The sequence below is a fragment of the Trachurus japonicus genome, chromosome 2, assembly GCF_045865225.1.
Source record: "Trachurus japonicus isolate A0001 chromosome 2, Traja_1.0".
Taxonomy (NCBI): domain Eukaryota; kingdom Metazoa; phylum Chordata; class Actinopteri; order Carangiformes; family Carangidae; genus Trachurus; species Trachurus japonicus.
Genome location: NC_140908.1, coordinates 5,253,872 through 5,280,405, shown reverse-complemented (window position 1 = coordinate 5,280,405; position 26,534 = coordinate 5,253,872). Strand labels below are relative to the sequence as shown.

The window sequence follows — 26,534 nt, the reverse complement described above, 5'->3', positions numbered from 1 at the left end:
ATAATAATTGCACCAAATCGATGACAGTGAACTTTAGCTCTCTATTATCCATCACACCCAGCAGATGCCTCAGGTGCAGCCTTATAAATCACCAAAATGCTTATGGCCTACATAATGGGCAGCTGTAGGGAAACTTAATCAGTGACTAGTTGTGAGTGTGTGACAGACAAAGGCACAGAAATGAGGTTAAATAAACCACAGGGAATAACGATTTACAACAGGATGCATGCTCCTACGTTCACATTTTTGTCAATTTGTGACAAAACGCTTCTTGATTTTCCTTCGTAAGTTGGTCCATCAATTTCTCTTTGAAAGAAACCTACCAACACTGAGCTGATGTTAGCATCCTGAACTAATGGGCTACATAGTGTGTAGTCGTTTATGAATCGTCTATAAAATGAAAGAATATTGTGAAAAGTACCCCACAACTTTCTTTTGGACTTTGAGGCGAACAACTGTTCATGCTAACGCTGGCGTTGGAGCGATAGCAAAGCTCTTTTCATGCAGCTTCTTTATGTTTTCAACAAAAGTCTCTGCCACAGCTTCTCAGTGATTTTAATATGGAGCATACCTACCTGGTTAATGTCACTTATTGTCACAGTGAAGTCACACAGAAAATACATATGAATGAAAGGAGATGAGATGGAAGTCGAAGCTGTGACACAAAATAGCCGACCTTGCTAGGACCTTGTTTTTTTTTTTTTTCAGTTTCTTTGCATATAAACCTCAAGGTCCATGAGAACGGGGAGGAAACACTGTGAACAAAAGTGACCTGGAAATTGAATTACCGCAATCTTTTATTTTGAAAAACTGAAAAGACACAATGAGGAGGGAGAGGCAGAAATTGAAAAAAAAAGGACAAAGAAAGAAAGAAAGAAACGCAGACTGACGGACAGAATACAGAGGAAGAAAGTGGAAGAGCAAATGATGATTGAGAGAATTAGAAACAGAGAGAGCGGAGCCTGATGGGAGGAGTTCAGGGCCAAAAATCCATTTTCCTGCTTTGAGTGCTCCTCTGCCGACATTAAGGCAGCGAGCTGGAATTGATCCCAACAGATTTAAAGACCGGGCATGCTCACAGGGGCAGAGTTCACATCCCTACACACACACACACACACACACACGCGCACACACACACACACACACACACACACGCACGCACACACACACACACTCTTGCACATTTCAGTCGATTCATCCTGCTTTTGTGCAGAAACCCATGAATCTTGCTGCACCAGACCCACTGATACACACTTAGACAAACTTCTGCTTGCAGGCACCTGAAGGCCAATACAACCCAAAATACCAATACATGCACGGTACACACACACAGAAAGGGACCCCAAGGTACATATAAAGACCAGTACACCGACACACAGACACACACACACACACCAGAACCCCCAGCATGAACCAAAGAATGAGCCTATAATCTTGAGGCTCCTCCACCGCTGCGGCGTCTTATCATGTGGCTGAGTTTGTTTCCTCTAAAGCTCGGTGCATCGATTGGTGCTGATGCTGCTGCCGGCGGCACTGGGAAGGAAGGTGGTGTGTGTGTGTGTGTGTGTTTAAGGTGAGGGAGGGGGGGCTGGCTTTGCAGGATAACAGCCAACCAAATCAAACAGGCTTACTGGTCGAGGCCTGGCACTGGGAGAAAAAATCAATGGGCCCAGCAATCCATTTACTGGGAGCTGGCCCCTTGGAGTGCAGATCAACCTGTGTGTGTGTGTGTGTGTGTGTGTGTGTGTGAGAAACAGTGTGTGTGCGCATGTGTGCGTGGGTGGGTGGGATGCAGAGCACAGGGCACTTTTATTTTTGCACTTGCACAAACACAAAGACAAAAAAGGCTTCCCTTGTCAGTTATTTAGCTCCCATCAGGAGACTGGTGGAGTGTCTTTATATCGTAGTGTTTTAAATGCGTTGATCCAATAAAGCGCTGCTTACACTGTTACAGTATACATACGTCATTATTGTTAATATCAATGCAACAACATGAAAGGAAAAACTCTTCTGTTGCTGTGACTTTGGCTTTGTTTAACTTTATATTGAGTTTACTCCAGTGGTTTTCCTGCTGAGGGGTCGTGACCTTTCCAAAGATTGAAATAAATCTGAGGGATCATCAGATGATTAATCATGGGGGGAAAAAAACACCAAGTTTTGCAGCTTAGACGTGTTTAACCTTTTCTCTGATCTCTTCATTTGAAATCTTTGGGTCTCTGACAGTTATTAAAGAAAGAAGAAATCATCAAGGAAGTGGAAAGAGAAAATGTATTTTATATTTATGTTCTTAATGTAATGCTTTAAAGAGGTAGAGATTTTTTATTCTATTTTTTTTTCGAAAAGCGATCTAATATTGTTGTGTAGTCTGCTTGTTGTGCGCAGCCTTCTACAAACACCATCTCCCACAAGGCCTTGATGTTTACAGGCAGCTCGAGAGGTGAGTTCAAGAGCAAATGGAGGTTTAGTTTGTTGTGGAGACGGCAGAGATCACAGCTGGAGCGCTGTAAAAAATACCTCTAGAGGAGAGCGAGGGCTGGTCAGCTTTATGGTTATGGATAAAACCAAGTTCCCATCATGTAAACACCTTTGCCACTGCGCTTGTTTCTCAAAGCAACAACCTTGTATATGCGTTGTATTTGTTGATTTTAAAGGATTTAGGAAGAAAAGTAAAGTGCTGGATGTGAAATTAGTATTTTAATATAGGTTATAAAGTATATAAAGATTAAATATTGGCTTCCCTCACCTGTTTGAGTGACAGCTGGGCCAGCCAGGTGTTCTCCAGCATCTCTTTGCGTTGGGAAGGCGGAGCGTCATGGACCTTCAGGTACAGGTCGTGGGCGTGGAGGCCGCAGAGCTGACAGATCCCCTGCTCCACCTCCAGCACCCGCGAGCGCATGTACGTCTGACTGGAGCGCAACTGGAACTCCTCCTGGCATCTACGGGTGGAAAAAAAACAAAACATGGCAACATCTGGACTGAATTTACATCCTTTTTAAATTTTAACATGAAAAAAAATCATCTTCTGTTCACAAACAAAGGTGTGTTTTTGCTACCGGACTGCAGATACCACTGTGTTTGTGCTGCTTTCAGAAGAGTCATGTGTTAAATTTTGATAACATCCAGCCAAAGAGAAGTGAAGTGCATCACCTTGACTGAATGACCTGCAGTCGGCTCTTGAAAGCCACTTCAGGAAATTGAATTTCCACCCTAAATAGGTAGCAAGACTAAAGGCACACATGGACACAACACGTTTTTCGAGTTGTAAGAATTTAGCAGACAGTCTTATTCAGACCGAGCGAAGAAAGGTGCAGGGTCTCGCTCAAGGATAGAAAGAAAAATTCAGACAATGAACCTACAATATTTCTCCACTTAGTGCTAAAAGAGTCTTTATGTTGGTGTTAAAAAGCAGAGATGAGGAAGTGAGGATGACAGGAAAGGATTAAGTAATGAGCCATTCTTACTATTAGAGTCTGATTATGTCTGCTAACAACAAACGGCATCATTTCAACAAAGCAAACCAAGGTGGCGTCATCGTTGTACTGTTGTCTTTTTCCGTTTGTTTGGTGCAAACTCCCTCGGAGCTTCGACTGTAATTGAATTTTCTTGGTGCCAGATGGGCGGGCTTTAAGGCACGGAGAACAGTGAGTCGTGGAAAGTTTAATAAATCACATTCACAAACTATTCCAAAGTAAATTTAACATGCTCTTCTGTGATTTACATTTCAGTTTGAGGCTGTGTTGAGTTACATGCATCTGCTGTTTGATTCACACTCTCCAATTTGTCCTCTAACTGGATGTTTTTGCATCACCTGTGACTGCAGAACCGCGTGTCCCAGGCCCCGCCGGTGGCAGAGCAGGCCTGCTGGCAGGACAGACACAGAGGGACGCCCTCGCTGTCCACGGCCTGCAGGTAACCGGACTGTCCTGGCGGCTGCTCCTCCGCTGTCTTACAGGACTCCTTGTCCTCCTTGTCCCGGCTGCAGAGACAGAAAATAGAGTGACCACATTTAGACACTGGATAAGGAGTTGAGTTTCTTATCAGTCTCATCTTCACCTTCAAGCTTAACCTCAAAGAGAGACCACCACTGTTTTATCAGTGAGTCGATAACGTACATTGCATGTAAAGATCTAATGTGAGAGTTGGTTTAAGCAGAGTGAGTGTGAGGTGCAGCACTGTGAGGATCTGTCGAATTATATACAATAATACAATCATCTCCTCTGTGTCCTCATTGTGCAGGTATCTGATTCTGGAGCAGCACAATTCAGATCTGCCACTACAACACTCACTAGTATCATCATCATCATTATTATTATTATCATCATTTTTATTGATGTTTTGGTCAGGCAAATACAAATAACTGTTACATTATTACAGTTACATGAATAAGAAAAACATAAATTGTGTCCCTTTTCTGTTTCTTTTTCTTTACAAACAGCAACAACAAAACATTTTTTTAATTTAAAAGGAGTCTGCAGTCCAGCAACAACGTACAAATCAAGCCAGACCTCCAACACAAAATATAGATCCAATATTCACCATCACCCTGACGATGGAAACATGGGATGGGTACAGACCTGGTGAATCTGAGTAAAGGAGCTACTGAGTTGCATGATGGGAAGTGTAAGACACAGAGTTTTTTGCGATGGGCCCGTACTGGGGATGAAATGTCAGGAACGTCTCAGGATGAGGTGAAATAACTTTCACTTCTCTGAATCATGTAAATCATCACAGCAGAGTGGAGTTAATGCAGAAAAGTAGAAGCCACCGGAAAGAGTTAGCGCAGGACAAAAGTGGTTCTCTTCAAGGGTCACAACATCGATTTCACACAAAGGTCGTTTTACTTGTCATGGAAACTACAATTCAGCCTCTGCGAGCTGCGAACAGTTTGTAAAATGTCGTCTGTGGCTCTGGAGAGTGAGAGGAAATAACGGTAATGATCAGGACCTTCTAGAGTCGAGTCTACCACTTGGAGCAGTCGATGTAAGTGAAGATACTGCTGTGTTGCATGATGGGGGATTTCATACTTTCATACGTTTGGTTGAATACTATGCAATAAATATCTGACACTTTTCTCTTTCAAGTCCCCTCACTTCACAAAACTGCAGCAGTAACCCTTTAAAGAGAGCTGAAATCAAGCTAACAGGTAAACACAAGAGGCTTTGTTGGATTTGCATTGACAGTAAACAACATCAAACAACAGAATTTAAAAGAGAGTTAGATCAGAAACAATATTAGAAATATATAATAACACATACTGGTGAATCTGTGAGGATTAGAACAGCCTCTGTCTGATACAATCTAATATATTTGAGAATTTATGAGGTCAGTGCACATCTCAACACTGCAGCAGGTCTACGTTTATCGACCAGACAGGTGTGGTACATAAAACGCTGTTAAATACATGTATTCTATGTGCACATGATGAGGTTTTGAGACCTTTGTGCAGTAAATTCTCAAAGAGCAGCTACCTTGACCTGTTTGACAGACCTCAATCTGCAGGGAAACATCCAGATTCAATGTAAACCTCGGCTCTTTCAACCTCAGCAGAACAGCAAACACTGTTCAATATCCATTTGTCCCATAAGAAAAAAAACAACCTGTGCTTGCTTTGTGGGCTGCAGATGCAGAGTTGAGAGACCTACAGTGCTGTGAAATGTGTGTATGTACAGTACAGTGGAAGGGGATCCAGAACATTTCTAATATGTGTATGTGTGTGTGTTTCTGTGTGTGTGTGTGTGTGTGTGTGTGTGTGTGTGTGTGTGTGTGTGTGTGTGTGTGTGTGTCCGCCCTTTTGGCAGAGGACAGCGAGTTTGGGCACTTGCCATGTTGTCCCAGCAGGGTGCTAGGGCGACGATGGAGGGGGACAGATGGACTAAATTCTCTTTCCCCGTGGTTTACAATTCAGACAGACAGAGAGAGGAACAAAGAGCCAAGGAGACAGAGAGCGCTACAGAGGGAGATTTAATCATTGAAATGGAGAAGAAAAACCCTCTAAAAAAAGGAACCTTGCCGCTTCAAAGTTGAGAAGATACCAAAAAAACTGGAAGTACCAAGAGACAAAAGCTGTGCCAGCATCGTCTTGTGGATGAAAGAGAGACGGAAATAGAGTTTTTACTGGTGTGCCCAAACTGAGACTGGTTAAAACATGGCACTTGGAGAAAAAAAAAAAAAAAAAAACGAATCCAGAAATACTTGGTTTGCTAGTGACTGCTAGAAAACTACGACTGCGCCTCAAATATACGACTGACAATTTGTTAAAATGAATAATTGCATATACTTTACATGACGCGTCACAGTCATTCAGATTCATATATGCACAAAGCAGCTGAGCGTGTTGGCAGCTCTGCATCGCAGCATGAGGTAACTCTCTGAAAACTCACACTTCAAACCCCAGAAATCACGCAACATGCCTTCAGCAAACGGCACACAGCCGGCTAATGTTTACCACTGCAGCTCATCTCTGATGCTTCATACCAAAGGAAACCAAAGGCACTGGAGGGGGGAGGGGGGTGGGGTCTTACGCTGGGCAAGTCCACCTGTCAGTCGATGCGGTGCTCGCTCACTGTTGGTCAGGGGTCTGTTTTATACATTTTGCGTTAGCGCCTCTTGTGGACTCTCGGTTTGAGCGTTAGCAATAATAAACCTGTAAGAGAAGGTGTTTATGCTTCACTGAGTGAGAAATGTGTTACTTTAACCAGTATCAATACTTTCACCTTGGGTGAGCACTTCAATCACATAAATCCAAAGTTTTTGGTTTAAAAAAAGAGATTTTGGTGAACATCGTGTTGTTGTGTGTGTGTCTTGAGCTTTAGAGATGTGAACAGGCAGAAAAACAATATAGACACATGTTATAATTCCCTCAGAGAAACAGAAAAGGTTTTTCATTTTGAGGTAAAAGCTTTAACGTAGATTATAAAATATTTTTTTCATGTTGAGCTGTTAGTTTTTTTCTAATTAGGGGCTTTATCCTTAGAAGGCGGCATTCAAAGACCGATTGTGTTGAGGTTGCTCCACCCTGAACTCTCTCAGATATGGGAGATGGGCATCAATACGGTTGTAAAGGTACGACTACTGGGGTTCGGTTCCCATCACCACTCACTCATGTGTCCGTCATTCACCAGGCGACGCAGAACGCCTTCTCAGACCATCCTATCCCATGAACCATTGCACACCAGTGCCATAATATGCCAGTCTCCACAAATAAGTGTGTGTATTTGTTGCAGGTTTCCATGGTGATGCCACCCCCTCCCCTTCCCTGAGCTGAGCTGGCTGTTACATCTCACCCGGTAGATTGTATTATGGTCTATATTTACTGTACTAACACACTGAGTGGGCCTCCACTGCAAGGCGCATGCAGGTCTCCATGGCGACAGCTGAGGAAAAGGAAAATGAAAATACACTGAATCCCTGAAAGAGTAAAAAGCCTTCATGTGTGCCGTCGTACGGAAACCTCGTCTTTGAAAAGAGCATAAATACAACTTAGTATATGGACGACACGGCGAGGAGATGGAGGAGGATTTAAATCTAAATGGGTGTAAAATACAGATCAGTTGTGTTGAACCCTGAGTGCAGAGGATTTTTAAAGAGCCGTATGTTTGCCCTCTTCACCCACCTCTCTGCAGCGGGCGGTGTTAATGAAGAGGCAGACCTCCTCTTTGTGAAGAAGTTCTCCTTGGTGACCATCCGCACGCTGCCCCCCTCCTGCTGGACTTTGCTCAGCGAGGCCTCGGCCACTTCGTCTCTGCTCAGGTACCTGTGGAAAAAAACGGGATAAACAGGGCTGTGAGTGAGAGCGGAGTGGACGGTTGGTTTTGTGGATGTTATATAACCTGAGAGCCTGATGAAGAGAGCTGATTCACAGGTTGAGCATGGGGGAGCAGTTGCGAGGAGATGGATCCATAAACTTTCTCTTGATAGCGTTAACGCCGGCCAGGGCAAGATGGGGAATTTAATGTTGCTCGGGACTGTTGGTAATCTTTCTGGGACTCACTCGCATCCATATAACACACACCAACACTCACAGGACTGCCAAAACTCCACAAACACCCTCGGTGCGGAGCCAGATGCACTTTTATATTTTTTCTTGGCACCGATCTGTGTTTAAATGCAAAAAAAAAAAAAAAAAAATCCTCCTTTCATTGCTTATTTTCTGTTCTGTTTGTGTGCTTATATTCTGTTTGTCCTCTTCCCCTGCTGAATCCCATTACTATTGCTGCCGCAGCAATCTAATTTCCCCACAGGCATCGTCAATCATCTAATCTAATCCATCTGCCCCACCACTGTTTTTTATGGCCCTTGTAATACAGATGCTAGGTGTGCAGCTTGGAAATTGCATGAAACACTACATGTCAATCTGTGCAGGATTAAAATGACCCAAGGATGTCTGAGTTGACAAGAAATACAGGAGACGGGGGGTTTGGGGTGAAAGAAGCACTGACTTCTTTTGTTCAGGGTGTAAAAAAATATTCAATACCTTGAGAGAAAGGAAACCAACAACGACCAAATGTCTCCAGGTAACATTAAGGCTTTGCAAAGAGGGATGATGGATCAAACTAATAGTCCCAGTAGAGCAGTTATCTTTTCTATTTCCTCCTCTACAGGGAGGTCAGACATCACGCAGCTGCTGGTGTTTTATGGTTATCTTACAGATATTTGATGAAGCCATCCAGGCTTTAAATTTAAATTTTTGGACTTTTATTTTGAAGTTTCCACGTTCGAGAAGCAGCATGAGCCTTATTCCAACTGGATGACTGTCAAAAATTCAGCATGTGTGTACAAAGTGTGTGTTTTTTTTACCCAGCCCAAGACCAACTGCCAGTAAAACACCATTAGAGTAAAAATGGAAGCTGCATGTTCTGTTTCTGAAGTAAGAAAAACTGAAATAGGGGATCGAACTGTAAACATGTTTGTCGATTTAACATGGGAGTCTATTGGGATAAACATCTTCTGCAATAATGAAATGAGAGAAAATGTTAATGCTGTATTGATGAGAGAGAGATGGATTACATTTATGACAATCTATAATGTGCCCAACCTATTGCTGCTTGGATAAAGTCTAACAGATATTGGTTGTGAGGTGGTGCCAGAGCAAAAAACCAAGGATTTTAAAGGCTTTAAGAAGAAAATGAACAGAGAGACCGGGGGACAGCTGTGGTGTGTTGTGGCTATTTCACAGACAATCAACTCTGGTGATGAAACTGTTCACTAATTGTCGTGTGAATCAATAATTAATGGTATATTTTCCCAGCACTTGTTTTGACAGCTACGTCAATTCTTGAACTTAGTTTGTTGAAACTTTATTGCTGGAAGACAAACAGTTGCTCTGCCACCGCTGAAATAAAATCAATATCTGGCTCGGCTCCTAGAACTGCAGGACATGTAGAAAAATACACTTACACTGTTTAACTACAAGGAAACGTTTGCTACACAGTAAAAGACATAAACATTTCCAGTGATTACATATAGAATGACTTATTTAGTCTTTGGTCTAATCCCCAATCAGAAATATAGTATGTAACATATATGCCCCTTTATCAAGAGTGAGATTGCCAAATGTGTCATATTATTTTCACATGTATATACATTCTCTATCTTCCTTTTTAAGATAAATAAGAGTAGCATTTTGTAAAATATAGTAAAATTTGGATTGGCATATTGTACATTTTCCCTCTGATTTATTTTTAGTGTTGATCTATGAGAAAAAATATTTGTGGTTTTAAGAACCAAAAACTAAATCGTGCAAGTGTTGAATGGTCGGTCCAGGTGGTTTGTTGTGACATCACAAAGTTACAGAAGTCCTAACAGCTCATTCTAAGGCTCAGTTTCTGAATACGGGTTGTGTGTATTTCTCTGTGGACTGAGACTTTGATACTTTTACAGTATTCCTAATTTATAACCTAATCTCTACGCTCAAGCGTTTAATATATATATATAAAAAAATAATAATAATTTAAAAAAGAAAAAAAAAAATATATATACAGTTTTTATATTCTCCAACTCAAAGGACAATCAAAGACTTATTGTAATCACTTCATTCAAAGAGAAGTCTGAATGCAAACGGCTTATTTAATTCTACTTGAGAAATGTCACCATGCATTCCTGTGCTGATTACAAATGAAATTGTAGCCTCCATGAAAAACACCCTGCTATTTAAACTGGAAGGCAGTGCCACTGTTAAACTCTGCTTTAAGTGTTTCAGGCTGTGTAGCAGCATTTTAATGCATTTCCAACACCTCCATCTGGACGGACTACTTTCTTTGGGAGGGAGATGGAAAGAAGGTAGGGGAAAAAAATAAAGGAGAGATGGATGACAGGAGGCAGAAAGTGGAGGAGGGAGACACATCAAAGAGGAGAGGTTTCTGTGGAAGCTGAGGGGAGATGAGGAAAAAGGTAAGTCTCCATCAAACACAAGAGCTTCCTTTGCTTCAAACAGTCCCAGCACAGAGGCTGCATGAAACAAGATACCTTACACTAAACTGGTGTCCAACTGCGCCTCTGGGAGAGTCTGGATCTGTGTGTTTGCATGTTTTCACACAGCTCGGAGCTTGGACAGCGATTCTGTACATTAAGGTGACTGCTGCTCCTTCACCACTGCCACGATCCTAACCTCCTCTGGCTCATCCTTAAGGGAAGGACATGTCTAATTTAAGACACGTATGAAACAAAACCATTTTTGAAAATGTTCCATCAGAGGGTAAACAACCACTACTAAAGGTGCAGTCCATTAAAATGCTAAATATGATGCATTGAGGCTGGCCTGTGGAGGTTTTGGGTATGTACCAGAGCATAATCATGTGCCAACAGACACAAAGACAGAGGAGAAGAAACCTGCAAGCTGCTAAACATGGACGCAAGTATTAAATATCTTAAAAAGGCATTTTTGCAATAATATTTTTTGTTAATCTATTGTAAACACAGTTGGTTCACATCTTTAAAAGAAGATTTTGACATTTTGAGAGCCATACAATTCATGTTATTGCTACTTTAGACAAGATTAAAGATGCTACTTCTATGACCGTATGTTAAATACGATGCTAATACTAGCAGATAACTAATGCATAAAGACCAGAAACAGGGGGAATCGGTATCCTGCCCCTTTCTTAGTGCAATAACATCCACCAATCAGCCTCTCTGAAGCTCAGTACTAAATAATTTATATGTTATTAATTTAATCTGTATGTATTTTAAGTAATAAAGCGTTTTCCACTGACTAAATGCAGCAGCTCATGTGCTCTTCACTGGATTACAGTATCTGGACATGGCGGCCAGCTGCAGGGGTGCTGTTGCAGGCCTGTGGTGGCAGCAGGTTGCTGACGACGTACCTGCGGCCCCACAGAGCTGCAGACAGACAGCAGCAGCAGCCGGGGCCCCCGAAACAGGCCGACCTGCGGTTCAGCACCGGGGGCCGGCAGACCCCGTTCAGCTGTGAAATCAAACTAACAAGCTGCTGCTCTCAGTCAGCCTCGGAGGAAGAAAACATGGAGGTGCATATGTTCAAGCATTTACCTGGCAGACGCGATGGCAGGCTTGAAGTTATCATAATGAAGCGCGGGCAAAAACCAGTAAACATGCGGTATCTAAAACTGACTCTGATGTGATGAGAAGAATTTAGAGGATGAGTTACACTCATCATAAGATGGGCCACTGAGCCAGTGGAAATGTTTTGTGTGGCTCTGGAGGAGCTGCGATAACTATCTGCCTTCTCTCTGTTCTGGCTCGAGACTTCACATTTACAACAGGAGCCACAGTGTTACCAACTGGGCGTGTGGAGTTTGAAAGATGTGGGCATCTATCAGGGAGGAAGATGCTATCAAGTTGCATAATGGGAAGTGTAGGATCCAGTGTTGCCTTTATTTTGTTTTGTTTCCGTGGTGTGATTCATGGTGGGGAGTAAAACTCTGAATATCTTGGCTGCTGTTGCTTCGATTTGGACTTTTTCTTTTTAAAAGTCTCTTTCTCACAGGTTCTTTAACTTTACATAAGTGCTTTAATATAACCTGTTGTTATGACAGATTGTCCACTACTTTCTCTGAACCTAATGTTTTGACTACTACATCTGATGTTTCTAACACTTTTCTTTAATTGTCAATGTGAACGGTGGCAAATACCATCTGTGCTTGTTTTTGTAGATGAGTAATGTGTGAGTTTATGGCATCCTACTTTTATAGAAATACCTGGGTGATGGGTGATGTACACAGTGACAAATACAACTAAATAACTGTTAATTTGCACATTAAACTGTGTTCTTTAGCAATATGTATAAAATCTGTGCATTTCTTCATCACAATGGACGATAATAGAAACGATAAACCATTTATCACCACTGTTTGCGGCAATTTCCGCAATGGAGCGCGCTTAGGCAGGATGCAAACCAGATTAAAATGCGCTTAACTCGTATAAAATCACCGTAAATCACCACGAGTGGCTCACAGCGAAAAGCATCCACGCCGTTGGAAGGCCCCAGCAAAGTGCATTAAGTTTGAAGTAGTTGAAAACTGAGCGTCTCAGCGCTGCGAAGGTGAGCCGTGATCGCCCCGCTGAGCAGAAGCTGGAGCTTGATTGGTTCTGATTAGTGAATAAATCAAACAGGTATCAAATCAACCCGGGCCAATTGCCTCCTACTCACACCTTGATTAGGTTCATGCACCCAAACACGTTCCCCCAGTTGAGAAACACTCTCTCTCAGTTACACAAACACACACACCAGTCTACCCTGTAATTGGCAAACTCTCCCTGCCTCCATCCACGCCAGCTGTAATTAGTGTGCCAGCAACAATGCTTGTTTGTCAAAAAACACACACACACATGCATACACACACGTGCACATACACAGTGTTCATCCCATCCTCTCTTATCCCTCAGCTGACACCCTTTGATACACCCACACACAAATACACACACACACATACATGCACAAATTCTATTCAGCCTTCTGTGACGCTCGGGGCAGTTAGTATTTACTAATCCTCTCATTTCGCTGCAAATCTTACACATCGCTCCCTGAATTCTGACATAACGTCGGCAACTAATTCACATCAGCATATCCACCGTTTTAAAATTTACACTAACGCTACAAACTAACTACATGTCTGACTCGCCAGGGGAAGACAATCTGTCCTCTTTACTGATTCACTCATGAAAAATATTCATTAATTCTTGCAAGAAAATGACGACTGCTGCTGACAGCTTTGATCTTTCGACTTAAGCTCAATTAAGAAGCTTTCTGATTAAGTGAGCTCCAAGAAATAATTGACAACACATCTGAGTGACTTGATTGTTTCCAATGGACTTGTTTGTCTTTTAAGGAAAATAATAATAAAAAAAGGGGGTGTAAATGAGTTCTTAATAGATGCTTGCATGAAACAGTGTCAAAAAAACAAAGCTAAACTGTCAGTCAGAATCAGCATTGCTCCTGTATTACATGATGAGAATTGCTATTCACATATTGTGTATTTTTTTATTATGCATGTTATTATTACACTAGTTTTCAACTTATTTTATGTGTTGAGTGTATTTTTTTTGGATTTGCAAGGGTCAAAACCCTCCAAACTCTGTAAATGCCAAGTATTGCTCCAACTATAGCCCCAAGAAAAACACTCCAACATGTGGAGAAATCCATAGTTTTGACAGAGCTGCGAGGAGAAGCCTCAGTTGCTGCGCTATGTTTAGAAAATCACCGCTCCGAGGAGGGAGGAGGGTTCAACGCACCATAAATTAGTACCAGAATGTTGAATCACAGCTAAGATTTTTGAAAGTCAAAAGCAGCGCATTTCCCTTCAAGAGCGGTATCTCCAGCTAGGATCTGACCTCTTGGTGCTCGAGTGAGGGCGCTGGGCAGAGGCCAGCTGCTGCAAGCCCAGAGTGGGGCTGTGGAAGAGGAGGCCGCTGCGTCGGAGCAGTTTCTTCTTCATGGCTGCCAGGCTGCTCCACTCATGCACGAACCTCAGCACCTGCAGGGGCGACGCAACATTCATAGTCAATTTCAGGCTGGAACCAAAAAAACCACTGGAGCCTTCATCTTCAGCACAAATTGATAGTCTGGACATTGGCGCCTCTTCAAAAGCAAAACATTTTTCTTTTTCAATTTTGAAAAAAATAAAAACACTTGGGCTAAAAACAAACAATCTGAACCTTGCAGAGCACACACACACACACACACACACACACACACACTGATACACACAGGTTTTCCAGCTAGCTGAACAAAAGCCATCAAACCCAGAGAGAGCCGTATACGTTTTCAGCCAAATCAAGAATTCAAAGAAAATCCCCTGGCAAAATGACAAATAGCACACGAAGCACCAAGTCCTAATGGGCAATATACCTCCATATATTACACTTGAGGAGTGTTTTTTACCCCATGAATGATACCTTCGCTTACAAAAAGATTACTTCTGTGAGGATAAAACTCAATATGCATCATAAAGACACTTTTCAAAGCTATCATAACAGCAGTTTGTGCTTTGTTGGCGTTTTAACAGGCGAATTGTTCATATTTTGACAGAAATATGACAAAACTCAAGAACCTAACGATCCCAAAAGGAGTGTGACAAATTCCTTCTCTTGTAACAAGCACAGATACAGAAGAGAACAAATTAAAAACAAAAAAAGATGAGAAGAAAAAAAAACACGAGTTATAGTACATGTTTGTGTCTTTGTAAATCTTGCAAGCAACTCAATACATAATTATGTGAAACCGTTGCTCAAGTATCAGGCATTCAGGTTGCATTATGGGTAAGATTCATGCCTTTGTTGTCAACATATTGCGTTTCATTCCCTCCCTCTCTTCATGTCTCCTGTCATTTGTCAGCTGCCCACTCGCTACAGAGGATAAAAAGGCTGTAATAGGCAACTCAAGGAGTGAGTGTGAAATGTAAACCCTTGGCCTCGCTTATTGTGGAAATTAAATACAGCTGTGAAATATTTTACTCATGTTTAAAATATTAATCAAAGCTGGTTTGGCGATTTCTTTCTTTTTTCAAGGTTTATTTTACTGCAAGTGCCATTAAATCGTGTGTCTGAGGCATTTATGGAACATCGGTAAAGTGGGATTCTCCGGTTTCCTGCTCTGCACCTGTGGGAAACACTGCAAATAAGAAAATAAAACAACAATATGTGATGAGAATCATTCTTCCAGGATTAATTACAGCTGATATATATACTGCACCACCAAAAGTAACACCATAATGATGCTGTATTAGATTCTAGTTATTATTAAAGAAGCATTTACAGCCAAGAAGATGTCAAAACACTGCAGACAGGATGGATGTAAATGTCATACAGTGCGCTGAAGGTACAGTACAGTAAGCTTAAGCGATGCCCTGAGACGGTGCCAGTTTCATGAGGCCTCGCCCCGCTCCCTGAAGGAGTCAAGGAGTCGAATCAGGTGTGAAAAGTCGTGACTAAGTGGGGAGAGTGGGATGGCGTTTCCTGTCTCCAGCTGCTCATAAAGTCACAGGGGTTAATAGGTGAGTGTCAGACGGTGTGTGGGCGGAAAAACCGGGAGGGCTTTGATTTATCAAAGAGGATCTGGACAAAGCTGCATGTTAATCACAAAAAAAACAGGTCCCATATGAAGCAAAATTGGATATCAGTGGAATATCTAAATAGTGTAAACTCAGCTGTATTGAAATTAAACATTAAATAACAACATACAGTCTTATTTTTCTTCTTTTCTTGGATAAGTGGGCAGTTACTGTCCATAATAGATCCTGCATGCTCCATACTTGTCCAGAAACTATTAAAGAGACATGATTTAACCACACTGTTGCACTGGCTGACACGTTCCTTCATCAAGACCCAATTACAGCAGCGTTTAAAATAACATTTCCACAGCAAAAATCAGCTCATTCCACATAATTACAGTGCTCAGTGGATTCACTCACAGGGACGAAATATATTCAGGTTGACTTCAACTTTTGACACATGCATTAAGGCTTGTTGATGAATAGTGAGCCATCTAATCATCTTCCTGAGCGCCTTTTGCCAAAAACCATATATTCAAGGTCTAATTTTAAAGACTTGTGGCTTCAGTGGGAACTAATAGGCAGGAAAATATGGAATTATAATAGACTTGTATCACACATTTCTTATAATATTCAGTTTCCTAATGACTGACCATTGTTGGGAAGCCTCGGTCTGGAGTGTGGAGCTGAGTTTGCACAAGACGTGTTGCTGCCCACGTTAAACCGCGTGCTCGGTATTGATTCTGATGGACGATTGGAGTGTAACAGGGCGTGAATGATGGGTCAGGGGAGGGATGCAACTCACGCCTTGGTTTTACAAACCGACATAAACAAGTGACAGGTGGGGCGTCCGTCAGCGGCTCTATTACTGCCACAGCAGATTGCAGGATTTAATATTAGCTGGTTGGCGTGCGGGGTCGTTTGAGGTGATGAGCCGTCTCCTTTAACGACCCTCATAAAACGGCACTTTCTCTTTTTGCCGGTCTCCTTGGCTGCTCAAAACCCCCAAACCGCCCCCTCTCTTTTCTCCTCTCTCCATCATCCCACAATCCTCCCTCCTCCTCCTCCCTCTGTGCTCCGGGCTCTGCAGTGGTGGAGGTGGGCGTCCGCACTCTTCCTCTTCCTCTTCCTCCTTCTCTTCCATCGTGATCGGTGGTGCTGTCATTAGATTCACACGGCGGTGACACAAACATATCTGTTAGGTTTAATCACCCCCACAGCTTCATCTTCATCTTCACCGGGTCAGAGGAAGTGGGGGAGCGAGCTCCTGCGACTGTGATATCACTCTGAATTATCTTAGTCTAAAATTAAGGTGATTCTGAAGAAGCCTGCAGGCGCACAAACGGAAAAACTTTCAACTGCACTCGTGAGGATATGCTGAATTTCCTGTCATCTTGGAAACAATATCACATCACAGCTTACCCGTCTTTCTAATCAATCATGAGAAGAAAATATTGGCTTTTTTTTTTTCTTTTTTAACCAACCTAAAAGCCAAATCCTTTAAGGCGTTTTTACGGTAATGACATTAACTGGGTACACCTCCCACGAGTAAACACACCCACACACATTCATGAATATCAAAACACATGCAAGAGACACACACACACATATATATATACACACACACACACACACACACACACAATACACACAATACACGCAGCCTGGCGGGAAGGGCAGACCTGTATTCGATTTTCCCGGCGCCGGCTGAAGGCCTCGGGCAGCTCGTCCCAGTTGGTTAGTTTGATGTCCAGAGGGACGAAGCTCAAGTTCAACGCGGTACCGTCCTAACAGATGAAGAGACAGAGACGGAGAAGACAGCCTTAAGCACAAAGATTTGTTACCGCTATTACCACCACTGCTCCTACTTATACCACCATCACTCTCACTGTGGCTTAGCCTCCTCTTACTCTGTATATATAATATATAAAATACACATGTACTGCTCTCTGGTCTGTTGGTTTTAGAACGTTTTTACTGTGCTATGATCTTGAGGGGGTTAATTCATGCACATGCTAACAGATTTAAGCAGCATATAAAGACAATAAATGATTTTAATGTGGTTGTAAGCAGCTGTAACTCCTCCTGTTCGGTACGTAGTGGTGTATAAACTGAAGGAATGAAGGAGGATATGATTGAATATTGATGTTAAATTTGACATATATCAATTATATTTACTTATGTTTAAAGAAATGTGGTTAAAAGTGAAAAAAAGCAAAAAGGCACACATATGATGATGATTTAGGAACTACAGGTAAATGGCAGCTGGTAATTTAAGTATTTAAACCTATTTTAGTGAGAAATATCAGTATTTTTGGCTGAAATTGTCAAATAGGAATAACTTTATTGATCCCCAAAGGGAAATTCATTGCGTATTATGATACTGAGTGTGATACGGTCAAGGTAAACGGCTGAAATACCCTCTCTCTCTCTGTCTGTCTCTCTCTCTCTCACCCACACACCATTAAATGCACTCAGTGGGTCTTTGAAGCGGTAAATGTCCCTGCGTTCGGTGGCGCCACCGCTCTACACACGGTCCCTTCATGGTTCTTTGGAGGTTCCTGCCTGGCTCCTCGTGTTTTTCCTGCCCAAACAGTTGGCGATGCGTGGGACTTTGCTGCTGACTCACTGGCGTAATCAAAGCAAACAGACACACAGCAACAACCACGCGCGTTTACTCGCTCGGTGTCCTTCGAAGTGAATGACGACGCAGCGGCAGCAGAGACGTTGTTGTTTTTGTTCCCTCGCCTGACAAGAATAAATGTCAGTGTAATATTGTGGATATATAACTAATGGAGAGGGAGGGAGACAAACCGACCGGATGCTATCGAATAAGCACCACCTTTATGAGTCAACAAAGGGCCATGAAGACAACTGTCATGAGAAATTACAAGGGACATTTCCCTTCATGCTGAGCTCATGAAACAGTTCAAAAGTTTCCACAGTGGGTCAGGTAATTACTGAGCTTCTAACTCGGCTGACATCAAATGAATGGACAGAATTAACGACTGGGTTCATGCATCCCATCAGGCCACCAAACAGGATACACAACAAGAGCATCCTCACAGAGAAGCAAGGCATGGCCGTTGGCTCTACTTGACTGATATAACCCACTTCTTATGATTTAATTGTAGAGAGCCATTGGTCCAAAAGACGTTAAATTGATCACTCATAGGAATAAGATACTCTGGGTGTGTGACATTCAATCGGCCAATCAGAACAGCATCTCCCATTCCCCTTGCAGCCAGGTCTTGCTTACGCTTTGGTAGATTTGTCCAGGTAGTAAGACAGACTGTCTCTCTGCAGAGGAAACACAACAGGAGGCTGATTATAGCTCACGGTGCTCACTCTCTATTTCTCTCACAAAATGAAAAAAAAAACAAGAGAAATTAGCACCAAAAATGTTAATTTCAACCATGAAAATCAACCAGAAAACCACATACTCTGTCTGACTGTCTGTGTCCTCCACGCCGAATTAGCTCGGTATCTTCATCATGCACGGTTAGAATCACAGAAATATTGCGTCATTGACTTCAGACCTTGTTTCTATTTGGACAGTCAAGATAGCAACAAACTAACAGTGTGGCCAACAACCACACCTCATCACACACCAGATAGGTGTGAGTGGATTTGATATTTATATGTCAATGGGTGCCGGGTGGAAAAATGACAGACACAACTTGCAAAGACACTTGTGTTTTTGTGTAAGAAGTGGAACGTTGATTCTGTCTGAATCACCTTGATTACTACAAGGTAGGACCATGAAGAGAATATTATTTGTACTGTAGTCGGCTACAAAACTAGTTCAGAAGTGAGATCATCTGTAAAACATAATGTGTTTGGATGCAACATGTAAAATAGGATCAACTGTCGCTCCATGATAATAAACCACCACGTCACCAGTTTTGTTGCGTTTACATGTAATTAGTTTGACTGTAGCTGGGTTTGTGCTACATTTACAGGTACCTTCAGCCAAGCAATCAGATCTTTAATGACTAAACTTGCAGAACTTAAATCTAATTACATCCTCTTTATTCTTTATCAGTTGCCATGGCAATTCCTTGTGGTAACCAAGGCGCCTGTTAGTGATCTCCCTTGTTTTCTTCCCTCTAATATATACCTCCGCTACTTTGAAGATAATGCTTCTCTTTTGACAGAACACATGTATTCGCAGCAAAAAATAATGAGGATTATGAAGAGTGTAAAAAAGCACCTTATACCCACAAGAATGTGCTCGGCTGTTATTAGAGGTAATCATACTGCTGCGCCTTGGAGGTAACCAAGTAATCACTGTAAAAAAATAAAAAGCTAACCATGATAAAAAAACATTTTCTCAGTTATTGCTGCTTCATTAGTGCTAACTACTGCCATTTTGAAGCGTGAGAAGCCAATTACCCCCGGTGTTAATTTCACTCAGTCCACAGTGATTGTGCCAGACACAAGGAAGGAGCTGACCAGTTGAATTTAGGCATAAAAGCCGCAATCTGGATTTCAGCTGCCGGAGCCACTTCAGGCACGGGAATGGCGGACGGAGAGGACAGGCGGGAGACAGGAGAAAAGATGAAGTCTAAAGGTTAATACCTGCTGGCAGCCGACACATGGATTTGGAGATACAAATCAACATTAGGAAGTTTTTTCCTATGCTGTGCTGTAACCCTCAGTGCACTGAGGCCCACGTGTTTATTTGGATTATGGTAAAATAAATATCATGGGGAGTCAGGGGAACGGCGGAGCGGGTTGTGCTGTAACAGCATGGAGCAGGATTAGAGCTGTGCGAGATGTGATTGAAAAGAGGCATACTATCCTCCCCACTAACAAGCTCATGAGCAACAACAATATTATGGCTTCATTCCAAAAATCAGGTAACAAACATTTCAAAAAAATACGACATGAAGTCTAATATCCAAACAAATAAGGATTTTTGAAGGAAAGGCGTTATGCAATTTAATTGGTGTGCAGTATATTGTCCTTTCTCATATATAAAGTGTTGTGTCTCAGTGTTTGTGTACTTTATATTATATATAATACATGGTGCATGCTGCCACAATGTCCAAATAGATAACATGATATATATACAGCATGTCTATATTTTTTTTGCAAGTATGGGCTGTGGTGATTATGGATTGTTATAGTGTCATCTTAACATCTCAGATACGACAACATCGTGAGGAGTTAAACAAAATATGTGGAGTCACACAGCAGAGGATTTCAAATGAAGTTTAACACAGCATTATGTGTGTCTGAATCATACTGATGTGGGAAGCCCCACCCATCTGCTAGTCCTCGTCCTGACATGAAACAAAAACGCCCACCCTGCCTCCGAGCAGGGACACTGAATCCTTGAATAAAACAACTATTTGATGTGTAGAAAATGGACATAAAATTTCCTAATACTCTCAATATTTCTCTTTCAATCCCCGGTGACAAATCTTCCTCTTGATTGTGCACTGAGCGGCCCCCTGTGTGAATTCAACGCCGGGTCCAGGATTATCCCGACGTGACAGCTTTCCAGCCAGAATTCCCCCAGTTTATCATTTAAACGACAGTGGGGGACATTTATCTCCGCGGCTTATCGTCTCAGCCACGCGTACATGACACTTGTCTATTGCCGTCAGGGTAATATTCCATTGGAGATTCAGTCCGACACCTCGGTCCTCTCTATGTAAAACCGCCTTGTCTCTTATCTGCATTAGCGTTGAAGGAATCTGATCCCTCATGAATGAAACAAAAGGGCGTCAAGTGTCACAATCTGATCAATACGGAGGGTCTGTTGGCAAGTGGCACTCAACGAGGAGTGCCAAGAATGCACAGGAGTGTAATCAGAGCCAGACTGGGGTTAAACTATGGTCTGTCCTGCAGGAAGCTCCTGAGATGTCAGTGACAAAAGCTCCTGGAAGAGCATTTGACTGAATGAAACCCTGAAGGCTTCACACAAAAGGCCCCAGCAGGCGACAGTCTGCCGCTACACGATAGGTCGCTCCTTCAAAATAAATCAACAGAAGCTGCAGTCACAGGATATCAGTTTGAACCGTGCGTTCATACAGTACAGTACCAACCACCCATTTTCACCCCGACAAAGATCTGTCAGTAAAAGAGGAAACAGTAATATTCAAGGCGGTACTCTGGTGTTTTAGTATTTCACTCGCATTAAGTTTGGGGACCTGAGAGAGGCATAAAAAATTAATGGTGAAAAATCGATGCAGCGAGGCTTAGTCACTCGTATTGACCCGAGCTGCGCATTTTTTCATTTGCTCTATTCCTGCTTCTGTCCTTTACCTTCCAGGAGCCATTACCAGCAATATTAGACATCTGCAAACACAATTCATGAGTCTCAGCGCTGATCAATTCATATAGACTAGTATACATTTCCTAAAGGCAAACATTGCCTACCTTACAGTCCGGTGCTTTGTGTTGTTGTAGGTAAAAGAGACTTGATGCTTAACTACACTGGTGCATCTCAAACCTTCCCAGGTGTTTTGAGTTAATTAGCTGATTAGAGTATGACATCATTAGGTTACAATAGTGAACTTTTTCACATTGAGATACTAATGTTAGAGTTTTTGTTAAATGCAAGCCATAATCACTACAATTAAAAGAAATAAAGACATGAAATAGTCCAGTCTGTGTGTAATTTATCTATTTAATATGCGAGTTTCACTATTTGAATTGGACAATATACTGAAATAAATTAACTTTTCCATGATATTGGTATGTATTGAGCATGGGTATGACATGGGTTATTTTCTCAATATTTTCTTTTACCAGAAGGCCTATGTCGAGTAAAATGGTCTGGATATGTAAAATACTTCTTATTTCTACTACTTATTTCTGTGCTTAATATCTGGAATAAAATCCTGATCCGACTGTCTGAGTGCTGAGGACTAACAGGGGGAGGGGGTGTGTAGATGAAACACAAATAGTTGGGAGAGGGTTTGACGGAGGGGCGGCCCCTTGTGAAATCGTTCTGGTAATCCTTTGGTAATTCCTAAACCTTTAATTTACATTGAATGAAAGAATGGGAATGGATTTGAAGAGCTTCTCTTGTCCCCCTCTTTCACCTCACAGCCTCGAACTATCTTAGAAAGAAAAAAAAACATTTGAAAAGACTCAAGCAGCTTCCTGTTCTTGTCATTATAGGCAGGAGTGAATTAGGTAAGAATGAAGTCTCAAGGTTATTCAGTATTTATTGTGCCAGACACTCAACTGTCGAATGTTTTTTTTTAAATCCGAAGTGAAAAAACAAACACACTGGAATAATTTGCAGCTTTTTTTCTGTAATTAATATTAGTTCAGAAATGATTTCATTCTCAATCTCTGACTTTCTTAATGCTGTCTTTAACTATTTTGTCACGTCTGTCTTATTTGCTAATTGGCAATGTTTGAAAGAACTCCACGTCTCTTACTTTTATAGCTGAGTTGTTGTTCACAGCTCTATCTTTAATAAAGAGATCCTGATGTCAATGAGACTTCCTCTTAAAAAAAAAGAAAGAAAGAAAGAGGGAATTAATTATGTTGTGTTCGCACTTCAGCTGAATCCGACAGGAACACGCCGGCAAGGAACAAAACACTGAGTGGGTATCAAAAATCCACGTGCCCTTTGGGTTTCACTTATTACACCAGACACTTGTGACTTTCATTTAGGAAATCAGAGGAGCTCCTGTTTCCTGACACTTTGGAGATAGGTTTACACATTTGCTTCTTTTTTTTTCTTAAATGGCTGCAGTGATAAGTGAAATTTAATTCAAAGCCCAGCAGGCAGACGTGACAAGATATCAACAAGAATTTACTCCAATATTTGAATATTTTTTCACTTTGCTGAAGCATAAATGTGACATTGTTGAGTCCTGCTTCCTCTGAATGGAAGGATGCATTCATGACCTTGTGATCAATGTGTGGGGAATGTGTGAGGTCGCGTCTGATGACACTGGCCCCACTTAGCACTTGAGATGTGGGAGACGTAGATGTAGCATCTCTAAAAAGACAAACAATAGATCACATACACTCCAATATATTTTAGTTGTAAACATGTGAGCAGCTTTCAGTGATGCATTTCCATTTTAAGGCCTTGTGGCAACACAGAATGTGAGTAGATGTTTGTTTTTTTGTGTGGTACTATGTTTTTTTTTGTGTTTTTTTACTACGCTGCAGGCCGACCACCACACCAGTGTTTCTACTCTTGTGTTTTTCACTGGCAGGACTCAGTGCAGTTTACATAAGGGAACGTAAAGGCTGTTGATACTGTTCAAATAAAAAACAAGCTACTGCCTGGAAACTGATATGAGATTCAGTGATGATTTGGTTTTGAATTCTGTATACGATTTTACAAAACGACAAATGTGTCCTTCAACTGATTTAATTTCAGTTTTTAAACAGAAACAATTAGTGAAGTTAATTTACAGAAATAGGGTTAGGGTGATATTATCAGATGTACTTTGATGTACTATTCCTGTGGCTACAATAGCATTTTTTTTATCAAATCTGGAGCACTTACATCTCTTATTGAATCCATTTTTCTTTGACTTGAAAATTGGAGATGCAAATAAAACATTACTGAGAGTCAGAAATTTAATTGAAATCTATTATTTCTGATGAATCAATGTTTCACTGTAGAGACGGACACATGTAGCAGCGATCCACTGCTTCAAAATTATTAAGTCTGCTGCAATGTAATGAAGTTGCATGACCCTACAGTGAAACTACAGAAACAGGAAGTGGCGACACATGGCGAAAAGCAAGATTTTTAGTAGCTCTTGATAAATACTCTGACTGCCAAAGTACTTTTAATCTGTTATTCAATCCAGCAAGCAGAGAGCACAATATTTTATGTATTATGTATTTTAGTTTTTGTACAATTTTATATAGTTTATGATATTTATTTAGTACTCAAATGTCCTCTTCGTCTTTGATGCTGCTGTGACAAACACATTTCTCCTCAGGGATGGATAAAGTATAACCTAACCTACGTAACTACATGTGTACACCAGCTTTCATGGTTAAACCTGTCACTGGGAAAACTGAGGTTTTTGTCCATCTGTCTCTTTAAAGGCTCTCTCTCTCTCTCTCTCTCTCTGTACCTGTCATTACCTGAACGTTACAGGACACTCCACTAACCTGAAACCCAAACTGTGACTGATATAATTTCTGGTCACAACCCATAGATGAAACCTGAGGGCCTATAATTTAAAATAGAGCTGTGGCTTATTTTTCATAGGTGACTTACTCTACCCTCCTGATTCAGAACTTTTTTTTTAAGTTTGTCAAGTTGAACTGGAAAATATGAACAACTGTAAACTGATGTGATGAGCAGTGTACTCACTCACTTGTGCTTCTTTTCCCTCACAAATGATCCTTAGCGGAGCTCTGACCTCAGCCAAGTTTCATTTTGGCCTTTGGGGATGTAATTAACGCCATTAACCTCAATTAGCCATAGCTGATATTTGCCATTTGTCATTTAAACTGGCAAAAAAAAAGAAGTAATTTAATCAGAAGTGTGTTTACCTGAATGTGTCGATTGTCAGAATATGATAACGCTGCCAAAAACAAACTTTCCCTGCCTGCATGTGCAACGTGATGATTAGCTGCTGTCAGAGTCACACAAAGTACATCCAGGGTCTGAAAACATTCAGAGCGGAACATAAATTCTAATCTTTGTGCTTGGGAAAGATATCGAGTCGTTCAAAGTCAAGCGAAGTCACTGGTGACTCCGGACAAAGTGGAGTTGTGAGCCTTTTTTGATTTTCTACGGACGATTCATGAACCTAAACCTCAGGGTTTGTTGTTAAATTCTTATTCTGGGTTTGATCTCACCACAGACACCTGGCTGCTGTTTTTGGCATTAACACACACACAAAACCAACACCTAAGTGTCACACAGCTTGGGGTAAAGGCATGACAGCGTCTATTCATAAAAAAATCATTATCAAAAAATCTCGCCTTATCCATAATTTGTGCACAGTGTAGTACTGTACCTTGGAGTAGAGATATATTCGGTCTGTGAACTGGCTGGCGCAGAACTGCAGGCCCGCGTAGACGGGATGGGTTGTGCTGGCGTCATCACCATCATTGTCCTCATCATCATCATTAGCATCAGCAGTGGAAGACAAACACACTGCAGCGCTCCGGTCTGCAGGGAGAGAGAAGGAGGCTGACTAATATCTCACAGAGTATATATTATTGGCTCATTACTGGCTTTCACAGCTTTATTGGTACCTCTATTTGCTCCTCTGGTGATGCAATGACTAGCAGGGACATAAAACTCCAGCAGCTTTTCAGATTTATTCATACCGAGCACAATATTGGGAGGATTTGACATTTGAAGCAGAACATCTAAATGTGTATGCATATAGAGAAAGGCAAAGAATTACCTTATATTTATGTTTAATGCTTTTAAACATTTGATCATAGAATCTAAAATGAGAATGCTGAAGTAGTTATCTGTGACATTGTCATATAAACGACTTTGCTTGTTGCTATCACCAGGTGATATAACAATGAACCTACATGCAGGGGTCTAAAAAAAAACCCAGTGAATCTTCAATTATGCCTCTTTTTTTCCGCCCACTTAGCTCCCACAGTGGTTTTGACTGTGCCACACTGTCAATGAGCAACGAAGAGACAGGAGCACCGGGTAAAGACCGGAAGTCTGATCGGATAAATGAGACATGACTGAGACTTTACCTGTCACCCTGTGATAAAAGGCAGCAAGTCATGTCCTCTATTTGATACTTGGTCCAACACACAGCTGTTGATCTGTGTTTTCCAGATGCTAAAATGTCAATTTTAGATTTTAGCTTGGCATCAAAAGAATCATGCTTTTCTAATGGAGGGTCCTGTCATTGGGAAGTTTGATGATGTTGCTCGTGTTGTGCAACAAAATTATTACAGTAGCTCTGCAAAGGAATCATGTATTTCCACAATTTAAACATAATTATGAAGTGTGCCTTTACACTTTGAAAAAAATATATTGTCCTATTTCCCCAGCAAACAATAATTCAGAAAAAAAAAAGTTTGGTAACACTATTTGACGCCTATCTCTATAACGCATTATAACCACACTTATAATGAATTATA

The 26,534-nt window shown here is 41.5% G+C and overlaps 1 protein-coding gene across 1 annotated transcript in view; it reads right to left on the bottom strand.

Annotated features, from left to right (window-relative positions):
• Positions 1–26,534, bottom strand: part of zranb3 (zinc finger, RAN-binding domain containing 3) — a 73,252-nt gene that overhangs the window by 2,086 nt on the left and 44,632 nt on the right. The window contains exons 15-20 of the mRNA XM_085796879.1: positions 25,433–25,587; positions 17,147–17,251; positions 13,807–13,949; positions 7,613–7,753; positions 3,809–3,976; positions 2,744–2,936 (exon numbers count right to left, since the gene is read on the bottom strand). Of these exons, the coding sequence (XP_085653005.1) occupies positions 2,744–2,936; positions 3,809–3,976; positions 7,613–7,753; positions 13,807–13,949; positions 17,147–17,251; positions 25,433–25,587 (905 nt within the window). The remainder of the gene's footprint in view (positions 1–2,743; positions 2,937–3,808; positions 3,977–7,612; positions 7,754–13,806; positions 13,950–17,146; positions 17,252–25,432; positions 25,588–26,534) is intronic.